General features: G+C 42.1%; 1 protein-coding gene across 1 annotated transcript in view; it reads right to left on the reverse strand.

The window, feature by feature from the left end:
- The window catches only part of kcnh1a (potassium voltage-gated channel, subfamily H (eag-related), member 1a), an 87,495-nt gene that overhangs the window by 30,589 nt on the left and 34,421 nt on the right, over positions 1–22,485 (reverse strand). Inside the window, exons 10-11 of the mRNA XM_020493947.2 lie at positions 8,151–8,350; positions 6,560–6,812 (exon numbers count right to left, since the gene is read on the reverse strand). Of these exons, the coding sequence (XP_020349536.1) occupies positions 6,560–6,812; positions 8,151–8,350 (453 nt within the window). The remainder of the gene's footprint in view (positions 1–6,559; positions 6,813–8,150; positions 8,351–22,485) is intronic.

The following is a 22,485-nucleotide window of genomic DNA, read 5'->3' on the forward strand; positions in this document are numbered from 1 at the left end:
AGAGAGAAAAGCAGCTAAGATGGACTCTTTATAACGGAAACCTAACAATGATTAGTTTATCCCAGTGTGACTTTGCCTGAGATGTGAAGACTTGTGTTTGTGCCCTTAGCTAATGCCTAGACTTTGACTCAGCAGAAAAACAAAGTCACATGGCACACAGGAAAACCTGGGTCAGACCTGTCAATCACACCAACAAAAGCCTGTTTGAACCCAATAACTTTCTTGGCCAAAACACAAAACTTGTTGATGAGAGTGAATTAACAATGACAAACTATAACCAGACCAATGGAGGCTCCTTGGAGGAGGAAACTATACAAAATATGTTCACGTCACCAAATAATTTATTAAAACACACTGTTTTGCAATGATCTACATGGTGTAGCCGGAGGAGAGCTAGTTTCCATCCTCCTCTGGGTACATTGACTTCAACACAACCTAGGAGGCGCATGGTTCTCACCCCCTTCCATAGACTTACACAGTAATTATGACAACTTCCAGATGACATCCTCCAACCTATCAGAGCTTTTGCAGCATGAACTGACTTGTCCACCCAATCAAAGGATCAAAGAATGAATCTAGCACTGAAAGTATAAGCAACATCTGTGGCATTGTGTTCTGTGAAAAAAAAGCTAATTTTAGAGGGGCTTTTTATTGTCCCCAGGACAAGGTGCACCTGTGTAATGATCGTTCTGTTTAATCAGCTTCTTGATATGCCACACCTGTAAGGTGGATGGATTATCTTGGCAAAGGAGAAATGCTCACTAACAGGGATGTAAACAAATTTGTGCACAAAATTTGATCGTTTTTTTGTGAGTTATGGAACATTTCTGGGATCTTTTATTTCAGCTCATGAAACATGGAACCAACACTTTAGTGTGTATATATTTTTTGTCCTCCCTCTTAAATGGCATCAACCTCCACTGACAGAGACACTATGTACATTTCTTCTGATCACTGCATCTGGTTTCTGAGAGGATCCGATTTGTGATTCTATGAAATTGAACTTAAATGGATGAGCATATAAAAAAAGCGCAGACATAATTTCACGACACAATACCTAAATGTAAAGCTGTCCAAGTACTGACAATTTAAAATTAACTACAGTTGAAGACGGAAGTTTACATACACTTAGGTTGGAGTCATTAAAACTTGTTTTTCAACCACCCCACAAATTTCTAGTTAACAAACTATAGTTTTGGCAAGTTGGTTAGGACATCTACTTTGGGAATGACAAGTAATTTTGCCAACAATTGTTTACAGACAGATTATTTCACTTATAACTAACTCACTGTATCACAATTCCAGTGGGTCAGAATTTTACAAACACTAAGTTGACTGTGCCTTTAAACAGCTTGGAAAATTCCAGAAAATTATGTCATGCTTTAGAAGCTTCTGATAGGCTAATTGTCATCATTTCAGTCAATTGGAGGTGTACCTGTGGATGTATTTCAAGGCCTACCTTCAAACTCAGTGCCTCTTTGCTTGACTTCATGGAAAATCAAAAGAAATGAGCCAAGACTTCAGAAAAACAATTGTAGACCACAAGTCTGGTTCATCCTTGGGAGCAATTTACAAACGCCTGAAGGTACCACGTTCATCTGTACAAACAATAGTACACAAGTATAAACACAATGGGACCACGCAGCCGTCATACCGCTCAGGAAGGAGACGTGTTCTGTCTCCTAGAGATTAACATACTTTGGTGCGAAAAGTGCAAATCAATCCCAGAACAACAGCAAAGGACCTTGTGAAGATGCTGGAGGAAACAGGTACAAATGTATCTATATCCACAGTAAAACTGGTCCTATATCGACATAACCTGAAAGGCCACTCAGGAAGGAAGAAGCCACTGCTCCAAAACTGCCATAAAAAAGCCAGACTACGGTTTGCAACTGCACATGGGGACAAAGATTGTACTTTGTGGAGAAATGTCCTCTGGTCTGATGAAACAAAAATAGAACTGTTTGGCCATAATGACCATCATTATGTTTGGAGGAAAAAGGGGGAGGCTTGCAAGCCGAAGAACACCATCCCTAACATGAAGCATGGGGGTGGCAGCATCATGTTGTGGGGGTGCTTTGCTGCAGGAGGGACTGGTGCACTTCACAAAATAGATGGCATCATAAGGAGGGGAAAATCATGTGGATATATTGAAACAACATCTCAAGACATCAGTCAGGAAGTTAAAGCTTGGTCGCAAATGGGTCTTCCAAATGGACAATGACCCCAAGCATACTTCCAAAGTTGTGGCAAAATGGCTTAAGGACAACAAAGTCAAGGTATTGGAGTGGCCATCACAAAGCCCTGACCTCTATAGAAAATCTGTGGGCAGAACTGAAAAAGCATGTGCGAGCAAGGAGGCCTACAAACCTGACTCAGTTACATCAGCTCTGTCAGAAGGAATGGGCCAAAATTCACCCAACTTACTGTGGAAGCTTGTGGAAGGCTACCTGAAACGTTTAACACAAGTTAAACAATTTAAAGGCAATGCTACCAAATACTAATTGAGTGTATGTAAACTTCTGACCCACTGTGAATGTGATGAAAGAAATAAAAGCTGAAATGAATCATTCTCTACTATTAATCTGACATTTCACATTCTTAAAATAAAGTGGTGAACTTCGCTGACGTAAGACAGGGAACTTTTAATGTCAGGAATTGTGAAAAACTTAAACACTGCATGTAAACTTCTGACTTCAACTGTATAATATTAACTTTCATATCTTTGTTGAATGATTGAGAGTGAATGGGACAATGTTTGTCACGGTGACTGCAAAAGATAACCTTTGTTATATTACCTAATGTTGTTTTCCTACTTAGAACTCTCACAGATCTCATGCAATTGCACAAGACATGCATTAATTTACAAATGCATGTGCACACACAAACACCAGAACTGGGTTCAAATGTTATTTCAGGTATTTCAATTACTTTTCAATACATTTTAAAACAAGTATTCAGATAACCTTTATTTGGGTAAAACAAGTTGAATAGTTGAATATTGGAATGTATTTTGAACTCGGAAAGTATTTAAATACACCGACTAAAATACACTCCCATGAATTTAACCCACAATTTGGTTGACTATTTGGGTTTTACAAATAACCATTTTATATACTCAAATAAAAGTACTTGTTTTGGGCTGTGTATTTCAAAAGCCTCAAATACAAAGAAAAATATTGAAATAACAAATACACTTGTATTTGAACCCAGGTCTGGCACGCACACACACGTTTTGTTCTTCTCTCCTCATGGGGACAATAAAATTAATTTCCATTCAGGGTTAGGGTTAACTGTAACACCTAACCTTGACCCTAACCCAAACCACTAACCCCTTACCCTAATTGTAACCCTAAACCTAACCCCTAAGCTTAAAATAGCCTTCGTGCTCATTGGGATGTGGGAAATGTCCCCACGAGGAAGAATCTTCTTTGTTTTACTATTCTTGTGCAGACTTTGTGGGATTTTAGGTCTGCACAAGAATAGAAGAACCAACCCCCACACACAAACATACATTTTAAATATTTTTATTTGAATCCACCAATCAAATCAAATTTAAAAAGGAATCCAAACATTAAACATCATATTCAGAAAATCTCTCCCATCAGTCACTTTGCTAATCACCATACTGCAAAGAAATACCAAAGAATTGAATTTACTTTTGTAGAAAGACACCAAATTTAGCTCAAGGAAAAACAAATCCTAATGGCAAAGTCTGAGGATCTACAGTGAGGGGGTTATTTGTAGCTTGCTGGAGAAACATCAAAGTCAGGATCATTTCCTATTCTACCTACCCCTCTCCCCAGAGAAGCTCTGACTAGCACTCAGCACAGCACAAAGTAACAATATAGCACAGGAAAAAACAACATAACACAGCATAGAACAGCACAGTATAGTACAGCACAGTGCAGCACAACATAGAACAGAACACCACAGCGCAACACAGAATACCAACCTGCTATATTTCAGTTAATCTACTCCTTTAGATGGTAAGCTCAGCGATATAACGTAGGTGCACAAAGTAAACAGCATAGTGGGTTCATTTCCGCACCAACTAAGAGCGTTGAAGTGCGAGGCTAAACTTCTCAGCTGTTTTGGTCCTGTACCTACCATGCACTTACAGCGTAAAGCAAACCCGTGGACATGCGCAGTGACTGTGTGAGAGCAAAGTCTTGCATCTCTCTCATCTGCGGTGCTGCTCGTGGCGAAGTCATTTAGCTGAGCCTACCTTTCATCTAACACCAGCACACACACACACACACACACACACACACACACACACACACACACACACACACACACACACACACACACACACACACACACACACACACACACACACACACACACACACACACACACACACACTGTGTTTACATCCAGAAAAGCAAGCGGTTTATATCAGTCTCTTCCTAATTGAAACTGACATCTGCCTCAGCATTACGGTACGTTGTTGGAAAGCTGCCAACACCCATCAAATACACAGCCAACATTGAATTACAGTGCGTAAGTGGGTGGGTGTAGGCCCACGTTTTCATTCCCAGAGATTAGAAGGTTGGGAGTTTGATCCTCATCCGAGTCATACCAAGGACTGTAAAAATGGGACCCGATGCATCACTGCTTGACACTCAGCATAAGAAGATAGATTTGGGGAAAGGCCCTGGGATAGACTTGTATCCTGTCCAGAGGGTGTACTTGTACATCAAGTTGCCTCAAACTACAGAAACAGTAGATAGGAGCTGGAGCCTATGAGCCCTTCCAGCTCGCACAACTCAAGGCTATTTACAAACTTACTTATAGTGGTAGTTTCTGGGTCAGTGGTAGTCACTCCTAACTATGTAAATCAACTAAACAATGGCCTAATTTACACTCAAATTGTAAAACACGTTTGACACATCGGTTGTGATACAACGGATAGTTTTGATGAGTTTGTCAGCATAATCAGATTGGATTGATTATTTTTTTTAAACAAGGCTTTCATCTCTTACAGCCTGAAACAAACCAAGGCAGTGACAGAGAGGCAAAAAAGGCACAGCAAGACAGCTACAGTTAGAATGCAGTTCTTCAGATTTGGCTGAACCTTGGAAACCCTTAAACAAATGCTTTCATGTCCTGCAGTTTGTAAAAACCCAAGAGAGAAAGTAGAAGGACCACGGTGCTGGTGCAGCAGTGATACTGTAGGCTATAGCAGCTACCATTAGATTAGTGAGAAAGTGACTGACAGCGGTAGCTAGTTCATCACCCAGGGTTCCATTGCCATGAATTAGCCAGGACAAGTATAACAACATAACATGATATTAATCCTCCCCACGAGCCAACCCACCAATTACAGGTCAGCAACGCGAGGGAAAACAACCACAGCTATTTCACCCAGCAGGCCCAGGGAGGACCATGTGTTGCATTTTTACTGTTAATTTTTTAAAATGATGTTGTTTGTATATTTTCCCGGCAATGTGTGCTATTTGCCCAGCACCGTCAATGTTTGTCTATGTAGCAATAACGATTTTCTGATATTTCAGGACCATGTAAACAGGGTTGGATACATACAACAGTCTGCATATACTACACACACACCGTCGAGACCAAACAAAACAAGGATGCGAGAAAGGACAAAGAATGCATTACTCAGACATACTGTATAACAAAGTGTGATCTACAGACACTCAACATTTAGCTGTGTAGCCTTCACCCTCCAATCCCACATTAACACCTTGTTAATGTCTCAACAGGGACTGTTGTTGGGGTGAAATAAAATAAAATGTTATTTGTCACATGCTTCGTAAACAACAGGTGTAGACTAACAGTGAAATGTTTACTTTACGGGCCCTTCCCAACAATGCAGAGAGAGGAAAAAATATGAATAATAGAAAACTAATAACACAAGGAATAAATACGCAATGAATAACTATAACCTGGCTATATACACGGGGTACCAGTACCGTGTTGATGTGCAGGGGTATGAGGTAGATATGTACACACTGATGATATTCTCAGAGGAATCTCTGTCTGTCCCATAGTGACCTCCCGTCAAGACCGTATCTCTGAAGAGAAAAGTTCTGGGGCTCCATTTTCCACTTGCCTCAAAGCAACGTTACGGTAATGTCAAAAACAAGCATTTTGGTAGGTAACTCCAGCGTATTATTATCGCCAGGTTAGCAATTTTCTAATCTACATAGACCTGTTTGCTTTGAGATGGAAGTGCTGGTGTCAATAGAGACACTGTTGAGTCTCTCAGATCTAATATTGAGGCTATTTCTGCTCAATATATTGCTTTTTCCCATTACAATTTGAGTAGCGGTTTCCATCCACTTGTCAAAAGATTTGCAAGCTAGTTATCCCCTCCAATTTTAATAGCAAGCAGTCCTGTCCTGAGCTAAAGCCAACTTGAGAAATCCAAGCAAAAATGACCACTACCATTGCCTCTACCAATGTGCACCGGCTCAACAGCCACTCGCCCAAAATGGCCACCACCTCATACTGTACAATGGACAGCCAACTCACCCAAAATGGCTACCATGTAAGCCTACTTCATCATACTGTACAATGAACAAGTACTCACCTAAGATGGCCACCACCTCGTCATCTTGGATGACCTCCAGGGATCCTGAGACCACGAAACAGAGGCTGTCCACGCTCTCTCCGGCATGGTAGATGAGGTCACCAGGGGCACAGTGGATAGTCTGGAACTCCATGGCCAGGGCACGCAGGCACCCGTCACTGGCCAACCTGAACGCAGGGTGTTCTTTGAAGACTTTCCTGTTCAGGTGGACGCAGATATCTGCCCTCATGTCCTTAGGGCATATCTGCAATACCTGGGAGGGGGAGAGGAGAAGGAGCGAGGGAAAGAGGGAGAAAGAGAGGGAGAGAAAGAGAGAGAGAGAAAGAAAGAGAGCGGGAGAGAGCGAGAGGGTTGAGTTAAATAACCAAATTATGCCACCTTCCACACTCATTGCCTTTGGTGAACCAGACATTTCTGACTGGCAGCCATGATAGCATGTTGATACATTACTTTAAATCCTCTTCTCTCTTGTGACTTTCCCTTCCATCTTTATCTTGAAATATTCTAAGACTGTCGCATCATGGCAAACAACCCAAAACAGGTTGTTATTTATAATAATATAATCATCATCATCCAGTTATGGTGCTCATTGGGTAAAATAACAAGTTAGAGGAGCACTTAGGAGCATAGAAAATACAACAGTAAATCAATGTTATAATCCTGTTCTGTAAATCAGATTTTTCTGTTTCAAAAAACAGGAAGTATAAGTGTATAGAGTAACCCCAACGGTGTCGTAAGGTTAGTGGTATGGGTTACAGTTAGTTGAGTATGTGAGCAGATCATACAAAGAATCCCCCAAAACTGCCAATCAAACCAGCCTCCCTCTACAGGCCTGGCTGGGATGCTCTTGTCGTCACAGCAGCCACAGTCACAGTCACACTCCTGAGAGGCTGAGGTAGCAGAGAATCCTTAAAGGATTTGACCCTCCTTCCCTCATTCATTCTCTCTGCGCTGTGGGAGAAATGTGCCTGGAAGCTTGCATAGTGTTGCTTTCTGCTGACACGCATACAGCATAGGAATGGGCAAAAATCAGTACTGAACTACACCTACTTACCCCATTTATCAGTGTTGAGGCAACCCCAAAAGACAAACTGCTGTACAGTACTTACAAAATGTTTTACTTATTGGACACATTTCTTACATTTAATTTCTTCACTGGTTTTTCTATATGCTATGCTTAAAATTGTTTTCAAACCATGTCACATCAAATGAACTAATCTGATTATCTCATATTACACCATTACTTAGCTGAAGCAGTATGCTAATCAGACAACATTTGTCTGATTAGGAAACAGGGTAAAGTCAGCTGTCATAAACTAACACCAGCTGTCATGACTATTTATGATAATCTGTTAATATAGCAGTGCTACAGAGCATTATCCATTAAGTCAACACCATCCCCTACCCACATCCCACCCCAAATGGACTGGTCCAGCACAACAGAACACAGAGTCACGATCACCACCACAACACAAATGGGCCAGCTTGCTGCGAAAGCTACCATGCAGGAAACACAAACAAACCAACCAACACAGGGGGGAAGGGTAATGAATGTCAAGGTAATGAATGTCAGGCTTACAGTTTGAGATACCTTTTCAGTATCTATGCCACGGGACATGGACCAGGTGGAGGCGATGTAATCCATGACCCTCTCGCTCAGCCCCTTGGGCACCTGGTAGAGCTTGAGGAAGTCACGGACGCTGTTCAGCATCTCGTGGTAGCGGTTGGTGTTGGCGTACATCTGCTGGAAGATGGTGGTGACGTTACCAAAGATGGTGGCGTAAAGCAGAGCTGGGAAAATAAGGAAAAGACAAGGGGGATGGATGTTCAGAACATTTAGAGAAGAGTCCGTAGCCATGGGAAGTAGGGGTGGTGAGGGTGCTGCATCAGCCTCTGAAAAATACAATTATTTCAAAAGTAGTGCACTGAGCCATTTTATGTTATTTTATTTAACTAGGTCAGCACTGGGCCTTTAATAGTCCTGTATTAGTGGATATATCTCGATGGCGAAAAAACGACTTCACGCGGCTATGGAAGAATCCGAGAAAGTTAGTTTCGCAGAGAAGGATAATATGCATTTTTAAGTTAACAGACGGGAGACTTCAGGAATTGATCCAGTATTACAACATCAATGTGTTGAAATGTGTCAGTACTTGAAATACATACAGTAAGTCAAGTCATCAAAGCTTGTTGATCGGTAAAAGCTGCTCCTATTTGTAATATAACAATAAGAATGCATCAAATATCCACTAAGGTTCAGAAAGACGTATCCTTCATCTTTGAGGACAAACATAGAAAAGAAGATTCAAGAACCAAAGTGACAAACAAGCAGTGTGTGAGGAAGTGTGTATGTGCCACAGAAAGCAAAAAAGACGGCCTCTCTGGTTGTGTGTGTGCTTGCGTGTGCGTGTTTAGAGGAAACGGGGCTGAAGAGGAGGTGACAGAGACACAGAGCTCTTCTGACAGTGCCTGTCCATCAGCATCATACACATTGTCTATGTTGCGTGATAAGCCTTTAGGTCATTACTTAGATAAACTTCTCAGTAGGTTAAGTTTAAAAACATTTTTTTGACCTTTTGTGTACCAGGAACAGCCAAGTACCTTCTTTGAGGAGCTTTTACTTTTAAACTAAATCGGCTAACTATAAGATACTGGCGCCAATCTACGGACCGAAGTTTGAGAAACCCTGAACTAAAGGTTTCCAATCACATTTCTGGAATCAGAGATTCGACATGAATACAGGTCTCTGCTAAAGCACAGCCTTCCAGCCATGACTCATGAAGTACAGTGCCCACTATGCACATGGAACAACAAGAGAGATGTGCTTTTTGGGGCCAAACAAAACATAATTCCCTTTTTATGCACTTTTCTCTCTACGCATATTCTGACCTTGAACATAAGCATGAGAATAGCATGCCATTTTCAATCCTCTCAAAAATGTTTTCTTGCCTCACATCATTATTTGGAAACGGTATATTGATGATATTTTTGTTCTATGGAGGGGTGATACAAAACAGCCCCAGGCGTTCCATGCTTTTCTTAACTCCTGTTCTGAGCATCTGAGATTTACTATGCAATCTGATACACGTCAAAACAGTTTTCTTGATCTTCTGATCTTGTGTGAAGATAATGTTCTATACACTGATCTTTACAGGAAGCCTACTGATCGTAACAGTTTGTTGAGGGCTGATAGTTGTCACCCACTTCCCTTGAAAAATAGTTTGCCCTACAGCCAATTCTGTCGAATCCAAAGAATTTGCAAAAACAATCCGATTTCGACAGAAATATGGCTGAGACGCAAAGAAAGTTCAAGGAGAGGGGCTACAAGAATGATCAGATTAATATTGCCATTGACAAAATTCAAAACAAAACGAGACATGACCTTTTTCAAGGTCAGTCTCGCAAAAAGACGCATTCTTGCGTTCTAACTACCCGCTTTTCAAAGTGCTCTGAACAAATTAAGGGAATTGTTCACAAACATTGGCACATCCTAAAATCCGATGATAGTCTCGGTAATGTGTTTTCGGACCTTCCCTTGGTCGTATTCTCGCGGGGCAGAAATCTCAGAGACCAATTGGTAAACTCTGATTTACCACCCCAAAATATTCCTGAACAACGTCTATTTGCGCCCCTACTGGATGGAAATTACAAATGTAATGGCTGTGCTCAATGCAATGGCACTTATAAATGTAGATCCTTCAAACACCCACAAACAGGGAAATCGATCCCAATAAAAGGTGTTATTACGTGCTCCACTAAGGCAGTTATTTATCTTATAACTTGTCCTTGTTGTAAAAATGATGTAGGTAAAACAAAGCGCAAATTAAAAGTACGTAGCTCAGAGCATCGTAGCACCATTAGGTGTAAAAACTTTACTTATCCAGTTGCGGCCCACTTATTGGAGGCAGGCCACTCGATTTCGTCTCTACGTTATATTGGCATCGAACATGTCACCCTCCCTAGGAGAGGGGGTGACCTTGATAATTTATTGTTAAAACGAGAGGCTGCCTGGATCTTTAATTTAAAGACCCTTGCGCCCTTCGGTCTCAACGTAGACTTTGATCTGAAGCCATTCTTGTGATTATTGTGACTTTGCCATTGTAATTGTTTGTAAACTTGTGTAGTCAAATTAATCTATGATCGTATGCTATCCATTTGTTTGTATGCTGTTCTTTGTATGACATTTTAATATTTGATTATTAACCAATGGTATTAGACCACTCTTGGCCATGATTACAGACAAGGTGCTGGCTAGCGGAGTAGAAACTTGACACTATATAAACGAGTCATCCCGCAGTGTTTGTGATTATACTCTGATGAAGACAGCTTGGCTGTTGAAACGTTGGTATTACATTTTTGCATCTGAGCTCCTAGAGTGTGCGGCTCTCTTTTATTTTCAAGTTTCTACTCCGCTAGCCAGCACCTTGTCTTAATAGGTGTTCTACTCCGCTAGCCAGTACCTTGTCTTAATAGGTGTTCTACTCCGCTAGCCAGCACCTTGTCTTAATAGGTGTTCTACTCCGCTAGCCAGCACCTTGTCTTAATAGGTGTTCTACTCCGCTAGCCAGCACCTTGTCTTAATAGGTGTTCTACTCCGCTAGCCAGCACCTTGTCTTAATAGGTGTTCTACTCCGCTAGCCAGCACCTTGTCTTTATAGGTGTGCGTTTCTTTTTCTTCTAAATAGCATGCCATTCACCTGATATTTGTTTGGGGTGGAAATTGAATAAATGAAGATGTGGCGCAGGTGATACGCGTTATTCCTTGACTTAATTCCCTCATAATTCCACCACCTACGTGTGAGGAAACCCCGAATAAAGTCTAGCCAACCGACCGGTTCCAAGTGGAAAAAGCATCTACATTGTTTTTTTCAATAGAAATAACACCATTCTCCATCCACTGTAATTTACAACTTAATAAGAGCTATTGATTAGAGCTAGGTAAATAAGTAATCCGTTTGGATAGAATATTTGTAAATATAAATAACTTTTTTTTAGATCTATTTTACGTGATAATCGCTGACAAATGTGAAACCAATCATATGGCAGCAAACTAAATCAGTAAAGTGTATGAAATGCAGAGCCATTATGCAGAATTTAAATTGGTCTTTTAACTGCAGGGATGGGCACTCTGAAATGTCTTAATTATAGGCTAACTTGACTTTCTCTGTTTCCTATTTCTATCATGTTAAATATTAGCCACCATCTGTATTGATCATCAATTTACTATTAGTCCCCTTCAGTTGGTATAGCCTCCATTATCATTTTCCATTTAAATACATTGTCTCGTTTACCTTAATTTGCTTATTTGTAAACCCTGTCAAGGCCATGTGGTTGTTGCTGAGGATCATTAGTAACAGTTCATAATATATATGTTAAAAAATAAATGTAGGAGAGTTAAATTGTTATGGAGCTGAGCATAGACCAAGCCTTAACAGTTTGAACCCAACCCATGGCGCAATACTTGGCCATGTCATCACACAGTTCCATGGTTAGTGCAGGAAATAGACTAGGGTACAGCCTATTATTTTACACTATTCTCCCAATTATAATTCTAAACTCAGCAAAAAAAGAAACGCCCTCTCACTGTCAACTGCGTTTTCTTCAGCAAACTTTTTTTGTATGAACATAACAAGATTCAACAACTGAGATATAAACTGAACAAGTTCCACAGACACGTGACTAACAGAAACCGAATAATGTGTCCCTGAACAAAGGGGTGGTCAAAATCAAAAGTAACAGTCAGTATCTGGTGTGGCCACCAGCTGCATTAAGTACTGCAGTGCATCTCCTCCTCATGGACCGCACCAGATTTGCCCGTTCTTGCTGCAGGATGTTACCCCACTCTTCCACCAAGGCACCTGCAAGTTCCCGGACATTTCTGGGGGGAATGGCCATAGCCCTCACTCTCAGATCCAACAGGTCCCAGACGTGCTCAATGGGATTGAGATCTAGGCTCTTCGGTGGCCATGGCAGAACACTGATATTCATTTCTTGCAGGAAATCACGCACAGAACGAGTAGCTGGTGGCTGGTGACATTGTCATGCTGGAGGGTCATGTCAGGATGAGCCTGCAGGAAGGGTACCACAAGAGCGAGGAGGATGTCTTCCCTGTAACGCACAGTGTTGACATTGCCTGCAATGACAACAAGCTCAGTCCAATGATGCTGTGACACACCGCCCCAGACCATAACGGACCTTCCACCTCCAAATCAATCCCGCTCCACAGTACAGACCTCGGTGTAACGCTCATTCCTTCGACGATCAACGCAAATCCGACCATCACCCCTGGTGAGACAAAGCCGCAACTCATCAGTGAAGAGCACTTTTTGCCAGTCCTGTCTGGTCCAGTGACGGTGGGTTTGTACCCATAGGCGACGTTGTTGCCGGTTATGTCTGTTGAGGACCTGCCTTACAACAGGCCTACAAGCCCTCAGTCCAGCCTCTCTCAGCCTATTGCAGACAGTCTGAGCACTGATGGAGGGATTGTGCGTTCCTGGTGTAACTCGGGCAGTTGTTTTTGCCATCCTGTACCTGTCCAAGCAGATGTGATGTTCGGATGTACCAATCCTGTGCAGGTGTTGTTACACGTGGTCTGCCACTGCGAGGACGATCAGCTGTCCGTCCTGTCTTCCTGTAGCGCTGTCTTAGGCATCACACAGTACAGACATTGTAATTTAGTGCCCTGGCCACATCTGCAGTCCACATGCCTAAGGCATGTTCACGCAGATGAGCAGGGACCTAGGCATCTTTCTTTTGGTGTTTTTCAGAGTCAGTAGAAAGGCCTCTTTAGTGTCCTAAGTTTTCATAACTGTGACCTTAATTGCTGTCTTAACGACCGTTCCACAGGTGCATGTTCATTAATTGTTTATGGTTCATTGAACATGCATGGGAAACAGTGTTTAAACCCTTTACAATGAGGATCTGTGAAGTTGTTTGGATTTTTACGAATTATTTTTGAAAGACAGGGTCCTGAAAAAGAGACGTTTATTTTTTGGCTGAGTTTATGTACACTAATCTTCCAACAAGAAGAACTGAATGTGGCAATTATCTGAATGAATTAAACCACTGTTTTCTTTCTTTCATAAAGAAAGATACTGTACTTTCTTAACACTAAATAATCGACAAATCTACCAATTGGTGATGAAACAGAGACAAATATATTCAGAAAATATATTCAGATGGATTTCTTTCACTGTTGACAAAATTCTAACTAAAAGGTGCACTGCATTTAAAGGGATGGCTTAAGATAAATGTACTGGAAATTCTATTGAATGAAAACTCAAATGAAAATCTGTTGGCCAGCCAGTTGGAGGGCTTTCAGCGGTTGAATTACATTTATTCCGCAAGTGAGGAGACAACGCCTGCAAAGCCCGTTACGCAGTAGGCTAGCCCTCAGTAGGCTAGCCCTCAGTAGGCTAGCCCTCAGTAGGCTATAGGCTAGCCTTACCCTACTTTAACGAAAGCTGGTTTCACAATAATGCGTCGGATTTATTTGTTATCCTGGCCATGCATTAGAAGTAGCCTATCCATAAAAGGTTTCTAAATGGTCTACTCGTCGTGCTTTTGCATTATTCACAATTCGCATAGGCCTACCTGCCTACTCCATTTCGCTTGTATCCATCACGATTTCCTAGTACATATATTCCGGACTCTGACATTGCTCGTTCTAATATTTCTTAATCTTTCACTTTACGTGCGTCTTGTTAATATTCTTTTATAGGTTTTATTACTGCACTGTTGGAGCTAGAAACAAAAGCATTTTGCTGCACATGCGATAACATCTGCAAATCTGTGTATGGACCAATAAACTTTGATTCGATTTTTTTTACTTTTACATTAATGATATATACCCATTGATTCTTGAAGAATATAACTTATACAGTTGGCCAAAAGTTTTGAGAATGACACAAATATTAATTTTCACAAAGTCTGCTGCCTCAGTTTGTATGATGGCAATTTGCATATACTCCAGAATGTTATGAAGAGTGATCAGATGAATTGCAATTAATTGCAAAGTCCGTCTTTGCCATGCAAAAGAACTGAATCCCCAAAAAACATTTCCACTGCATTTCAGCCCTGCCACAAAAGGACCAGCTGACATCATGTCTGTGATTCTCTCGTTAACACAGGTGTGAGTGTTGACAAGGACAAGGCTGGAGATCACTCTGTCATGCTGATTGAGTTCAAATAACAGACTGGAAGCTTCAAAAGGAGGGTGGTGTTTGGAATCATTGTTCTTCCTCTGTCAACCATGGTTACCTGCAAGGAAACACGTGCCGTCATCATTGCTTTGCATAAAAAGGGTTTTCACAGACAAGGATATTGTTGCCAGTAAGATTGCACCCTAAATCAACCATTTATCAGATCATCAAGAACTTCAAGGAGAGCGGTTCAAATGTTGTGAAGAAGGCTTCAGGGTGCCCAAGAAAGTCCAGCAAGCGCCAGGACCGTCTCCTAAAGTTGATTTAGCTGCGGGATCGGGGCACCACCAGTACAGAGCTTGCACAGGAATGGCAGCAGGCAGGTGTGAGTGTATCTGCACACACAGTGAGGCGAAGACTTTTGGAGGATGGCTTGGTGTCAAGAAGGGCAGAAAAGAAGCATCAGGGACAGACTGATATTCTGCAAAAGGTACAGGGATTGGACTGCTGAGGACTGGGGTAAAGTCATTTTCTCTGATGAATCCCCTTTCCGATTGTTTGGGGCACCTGGAAAAAAAGCTTGTCTGGAGAAGACAAGGTGAGCGCTATCATAAGTCCTATGTCATGCCAACAGTAAAGCATCCTGAGACCATTCATGTGTGGGGTTGCTTCTCAGCCAAGGGAGTGGGCTCACTCACAATTTTGCCTAAGAGCACAGCCATGAATAAAGAATGGTACCAACACATCCTCCGAGAGCAACTTCTCCAAACCATCCAGGAACAGTTTGGTGACGAACAATGCCTTTTCCCAGCATGATGGAGCACCTTGCCATAAGGCAAACGTGATATCTAAGTGGCTCGGGGAACAAAACATCGATATTTTGGGTCCATGGCCAGGAAACTCCCCAGACCTTAATCCCATTGAGAACTTGTGGTCAATCCTCAAGAGGCGGGTGGACAAACAAAATCCCACAAATTCTGAGAAACTCCAAGCATGCCATCAGTCAGGATGTGGCCCAGACGTTAATTGACAGCATGCCAGGGCGGATTGCAGAGGTCTTTAAAAAGGGTCAACACTGCAAATATTGACTCTTTGCATCAACTTCATGTAATTGTCAATAAAAGCCTTTGACACTTATGAAATGCTTGTAGTTATACTTCAGTATTCCATAGTAACATCTGAATAAAATATCTAAAGACACTGAAGCAGCAAATTTTGTGGAAATTAATATTTGTGTCATTCACAAAACTTTTGGCCATGACTGTACATGCCTCATGAGCTTATTTCAATTGTCGTACCTGATCAAAACCCAAAATATGAGCTTGTTTTACTACTTTGTTTTTAAACAATGTAAATGTATACAAACACTGTATAGCCTCAAAACATGGTTCAAACTATAATCTTGATATCATGGCTAGTAGCAATAGCCTGCCTATGTGGCATGGCGCTACAGATGGTGGCCTCAGGACCTCTATATCAGGCGGTGTGAAAGGAAAGTCCGGAAAATCGTTCAAGACTCCAGCTACCAAAACTCTAGACTGTTCTCTCTACTTCCACACAGCAAGTGATACTGGTGCATCAAGTCTGACACCAACAGGCTCCTGAACATCTTCTATCCCCAAGCCATAAGACTGCTAAATAGCTAATTAAATGGCTGAGTTGACCGTTGTTTTATTTAACTTTTGCACTGTCTTTATGTACTCACAGGGCCCTACACTCACACTCACTTCATAATTTTCTCACACACACATAATATGCACATACATTTATACTGACTCTACACACACGCACACCACACCCACTCACATAAAACCATCATATATGCTGCCGCTACTCTGTATAAATATATGGTGATGTCACCTCACTCCTATACATGTCAGTGGAGGCGGATGAGGGAAAGACGGCTCATAATAACAGCGCGAATGGAATGTCATCAAATACATGGAAACAATGTGTTTGATGTATTTGATACCATTCCACTGATTCCGCTCCAGTCATTACCATAAGCCTGTACTCCCCAATTAAGCTGCCATCAGCCTCCTGTGATACATACAGTACCTACGGGAAGGCAGCTCTGTTTCTTGTCTGTCTAATTAAGCAATAAGGCACCTCTGGGGTTTGTGGTTTATGGCCAATGTACCACGGCTAAAGTCTGTTCTTAGGCACGACACAGCCCTTAGCCGTGGTATATTGGCCATATACCACAAACCCCAGAGGTGCCTTATTGCTATTACAAAGTGGTTACCAACGTAATTAGAGCAGTAAAAATAAATGTTTTGTCATACCTGTGGTATATGGTCCGATATACCACGGCTGTCAGCCAATCAGCATTCAGGGTTTGAAACCACCCAGTTGATAAATGGACTCCTACTCCACATTTTGTATTTTTAAAGCATAAAAATACAAAATGTGGAGTAGGAGTCCATTTAGCTGATTCCACTCTAAAACTTGTAGACATGCTGCCAAATAAGAACCAGAAGATTACACAACCTGTAATACAGTGGGAGGACTGCTCTGCTTGCAGAGGACTGCTCTGCTTATGGTCCCAGATCGGTTGGTGCTGAATAGCCGGACAACAACCGTATGAGCTGGCTATACAGTACAAACAGATCTGGGACCAGGCTACAACTATGGGCTCTGATCAGAAGTAGTGTACAGGGAATAGGGTGCCATTAGGGACACAACCCTGGAGTGGGAAGCAATCCACATTTTTCAGTCTCAGCAGAGTAGTAGCCTGGTCCCAGATCGTTTTGTGCTGTATAGCCAACTCCTACAGTAAAGCTGCTATAAGGTGAGGAGAGAAGCCATTCTATGGGCTGTCAATGGATAGACTATGTGAAGTGTAACAAGGTTTAACAAGACTGCGAATGTTGATAGAACTGCATCTGATTGAAAAGGTCAGCTCTCGCTCTTTCTCTCACACGTGCACATATTCAAATGTTCTATGCTTTAGAACCAATCCCTGCTCTCTGCAGAATAACAATAGCCGTATGCCTTACCAATTAGTTCTACTCTAATTGGGAAATGGAGGATTTGGTCAGTTTTCTGTGTAAAAAGCTATTTGAATTTCATGCTTATTTTTGCTAAAAGGAATCCAAACCCGTTTCTTCAAGCTAAAGCGTGAAGGGCGTCTCATTGAGTAAGGTTGCCTGCCATAAAATGTCAATTAATGTCATGATTGCAGAAAGAACATTTCAGACAAATTAATAGCTTATTGTAGCCGTGGCAATTTCCTTATTTTGAGCTGTGGATCACAGTAATCTCTGGACTTCTTCATATTGTTTCAGTGCAATACACACCGGTTACACACATTTTTCTGGAAGATGATAACTTTGCGAGACATTGATGCTACTATTTTCCAAACCAAACACCACCTATAACATTCTGCAATGCTCAAAGTATTTGACAAAGTACAACAGTGTTTGACAAAGGAGGGATCGTACCACAAAATGATCACATCATTGCAGCAGGAGATAGCAGTTAATAAAATGTAAATGTCATTTCTCTCCCCACTTCAGAGTGCAGCCACACTGGTTTGTATATATTTTTCCTGTGTGAGTGTGTGTGTGTGTGTGTGTGTGTGTGTGTGTGTGTGTGTGTGTGTGTGTGTGTGTGTGTGTGTGTGTGTGTGTGTGTGTGTGTGTGTGTGTGTGTGTGTGTGTGTGTGTGTGTGTGTGTGTGCGTGTGCGTGTGCGTGTGTGTGTGTGTGTGTGTGTGTGCGTGTGTGTGCATGCGTGCGTGTGTGTGATAGCCTCAGTGTCATCAGGGCGTAGCGATAAAGTGTTGTCGTCACTATGATCCATGACAACAGACGTCACTCATCTCCTGGCAGATACACTCCGATGTACTGTGTTTCTATCTGAATACTGATCTACTGTATATATATGACACTTCAAATTGCTATCATTGCATTAGATCCACAATACGATCCTTCCGCTTAATGATGTACAGTAAATTAAAGTAATAATGCCTGATGAGGTGTGGTATATGGCCAATATCACAGCTAAGGGCTATTCTTATCAAGACACAACGCGGAGTGCCTGGATAAAGCCCTCAGGTATATTGGCCATATATCACAAAGCCCTGAGGTCCCTTATTGCTATTATAAACTGCCAACGTAATTAGAACAGTGAAAATATACATGGTAGTCATCTTTCACTATTGTTAATTAGTGGAATATGTGTGTGGGGATGTGCGAACCTGTTAGGGTAGAGCTTGTGTGTGTTCTGGGGAGTAAGGTCTACAGGTGTAGACCTTACCGTGAAATGCTTACTTACAAGCCCTTAACCAACCATGTAGTTTTAAGAAAATTGAGTTAAGAAAATATAGTAGTAAAAAAGGTTCGAAAAGGTCAGCTCTCACTCTCTCTCACATGTGCACACATACACATTCTATGCTTTAGAACCAATCCCTGCTCTCTGCAGAATAACAATAGCCGTATGCCTTACCAATTAGTTCTACTCAAACTGGGAAATGGAGGGTTTTGTCAGTTTTCTGTAAAAAGCTATTTGAATTTCATGCTTATTTTAGCTAAAATAAATGCGAGGAGGTATGGTTTTACTTTAGAAGAAAAGTTATTATAAACTGGGTGGTTCGAGCCCTGAATGCTGATTGGCTGACAGCCGTGGTATACCACAGGTATGCAAAACATTTAATTGCCCCTCTCTCAATAGGGGTAGACCGACATCAACACCTCTTCACTGGGAAAGGGGGTGGGGGGGAGCAGTAGATCATGAGTAAGGACCTGTCACCACTACAATAGAAGCCATTTCTCAAAGCAGCCTAGCCATATAAACTATACTGTTATTTCCTGAGCACAGAATCATAACAACAATAATAATTTGTTGGGCTCTTATATTTGTCCAATTTAATACATGTACAAGTGTGTATTATACACATGTGATTTGGAAATGTGTTTTTTGCATATCCCAAGTCTCCTTGAGACACCCTAGCAGACGGGTCACGGCCAAGCTCAGCAATTATCAACGCCGACCCTGGAGCAATTAGTGTTAAGTGCCTTGCTCAAGGACACATCGAAAGATTTTTCACCTTGTCGGCTCTGGGATTCGAACTAGCGACGTGTTGGTTACTGGCACAATGCTCTAACCTCAAACACCTACCTCAAAGACCTGAGCTAATAGGACATGTATGACTCAGACAGAGAACAGCTACCATCCACAGAGACAAAAAAACCTGGGAATGTACATGAATTGATGTGCCCATAATATCCCCGACATTCATGTATGAAAAGGCATACAGTACAAATTAACTTAACATTTCCTATGAATATCGTTGTAAATATGCCTATAATACATTATGAAGAGGGTATTCATAGGGCCAAGCACGCCCCCATCCATATCGACGGGGCACTTGTGGAGTGGATTTCCTTGAGTTCCTGTGTGTCCACATCACTAAGGAATTAACATGCTTCACACACATCAACACAGTCGTGAAGAAGGCACGACAACGCCTCTTCCCCCTCAGGAGGCTGAAAAGATTTGGCATGGGCCCTCAAATACTCAAAAAGTTCTACAGCTGCACCATTGAGAGCATGTTGACTGGCTGCATCACCGCTTGGTATGGCAACTGCTTGGTATGGCTTTCGACCGCAAGACGTTACGGAGGGTAGTGTGTATGGCCCAGTACATCACTGGGGCCAAGCTCACTATCGTCCAGGACCTTTATACCAGGCAGTGTAAGAGGAAGGCCCTAAAAATGTTCAAAGACTCCAGCTACCCAAGTCATATACTGTTCTCTGGCAAACAGTACCGATCCACCAAGTCTGGAACCAACCGGACCCTGAACAGCTTCTATCCCCAAGCCATAAGACTGCTAAATCATTTATCAAAAGAGCTACCCAGATTATCTGCATTGACCCTTTTTGCACAAAAGCACTTTTCAGACAGACAGCGGAATATCGCAGAGTACCCCGCCAAGTACACCACTTTTCCCTCTAGTCAAAGCGGCTTAGCATGCACGCACACACATACACAAGGGTGACAGCCGCCAGTGCCCGTAGCAACAAAATAAACTGTTATTAACGTGCAAAAAAATGATTGCTTTAACAACATACTCAGGCATAAAAACATATTTACATGCAACAGAATTACTAATAAAAAATGGATTTGAAAACATGGATTTTTATTGTTAAACGTGAGACTGTAAACTGATAGTGTTAGCCAGCTAGCTAACTAGATTCGGCAAGTTAGCTGGTCCCACTGTTGGACATACGTGCTGAGGTATCACAACGCAGGCTACGTTTTATACTGTGATTGGAAAACAATGCCGGCACAACTTGAAAAATAGAGCAAAATCCTATTTTCTCCATCTCGGCTGAGCGGCTTCCATGGGCCCGAGCACCGCCAACCGCTCCGCCTTGATAGAGTTTTTCCCCCTGCCTAACCTTCATTGAAAATGAATGGGCCACCCCATCTCTCTGTCAGTGCCTTAACTATTTTGACTCATCACATATGCTGCTGCTACTGTTTATTATCTATCCTGTTGCCTAGTCACTTGACCCCTACTTATATGTACATACAGTGCATTCGGAAAGTATTCAGACCCCTTCCCCTTTTCCACATTTTGTTACATTACAGCCTTATTCTAAAATTGATTAAATGATTTGTTTTCCATATCAATCTACACACAATACCCCATAATGACAAAGCGAAAACAGGTTTTTAGAAACACAGAAATACCTTATTTCTATAAGTATTCAGACCCTTTGCTATGAGACTCGAAATTGAGCATCAGGAGCTTCCGGATTCCTTGAGTTGTTTCTGCAACTTGATTGGAGTCCACTTGTGGTAAATTCAATTGATTGGACATGATTTGCAAAGGGACCTGTCTATATAAGTTCCCATAGTTGACAGTGCATGTCAGAGCAAAAACCAGGCCATGAGGTCGAAGGAATTGTCCATAGAGCTCTGAGACAGGATTGTGTTGAGGCACAGATCTGGGGAAGCAACACATTTCTGCAGCATTGATGGTCCCCAAGAACACAGTAGCCTCCATCATTCTGCAGGAACTGGGAGAACACAGTGGCCTCCAAGTTTTACTAGAGCTGGCAGCCCGGCCAAACTGAGCAATCGGGGGAGAAGGGCCTTAGTCAGGGAGGTGACCAAGAACCCTATGGTCACTCTGAGAGAGCTCTAGAGTTCCTCTGTGGAGATGGGAGAACCATCCAGAAGGACAACCATCTCTGCAGCACTTCACCAATCAGGCATTTATGGTAGAGTGGCCAGACGGAAGTCATTCCTCACTAAAAGACACATGCTTTAAGTTTGCTAAAATACACCTAAAGGACTCTCAGACCATGAGAAACACGGTCTGGTCTGATGAAACCAAGATCGAATTCTTCGGCCTGAATGCCAAGCATCACGTCTGTAGGAAACCTGGCATCATCCCTACAGTGAAGCATGGTGGTGGCAGCATCATGCTGTGGGGATAGTTTTCAGCTGCAGGGACTGGGAGACTAGTCAGGATCGATGGAAAGATGAATGGAGCAAAGTAAAGAGAGATCCTTGATGAAAACCTGCCCCACAGTGCTCAGGAAGTCAGACTGGGGGTGAAGGTTCACCTTCCAACAGGACAATGACCCTAAACACACAGCCAAGCAGGAGTGGCTTCAGGACAAGTCTCTGAATGTCCTGGAGTGCCCCAGCCAGAGCCCGGACTTGAACCCGATCAAACATCTCTGGAGAGACCTGAAAATAGCTGTGAAGCGACGCTCCCCATCCAACCTGACAGAGCTTGAGAGGATCTGCAGAGAATGGGAGAAACTCC

Source organism: Oncorhynchus kisutch, linkage group LG11 (genome assembly GCF_002021735.2).
Source record: "Oncorhynchus kisutch isolate 150728-3 linkage group LG11, Okis_V2, whole genome shotgun sequence".
Lineage (NCBI taxonomy): Eukaryota > Metazoa > Chordata > Actinopteri > Salmoniformes > Salmonidae > Oncorhynchus > Oncorhynchus kisutch.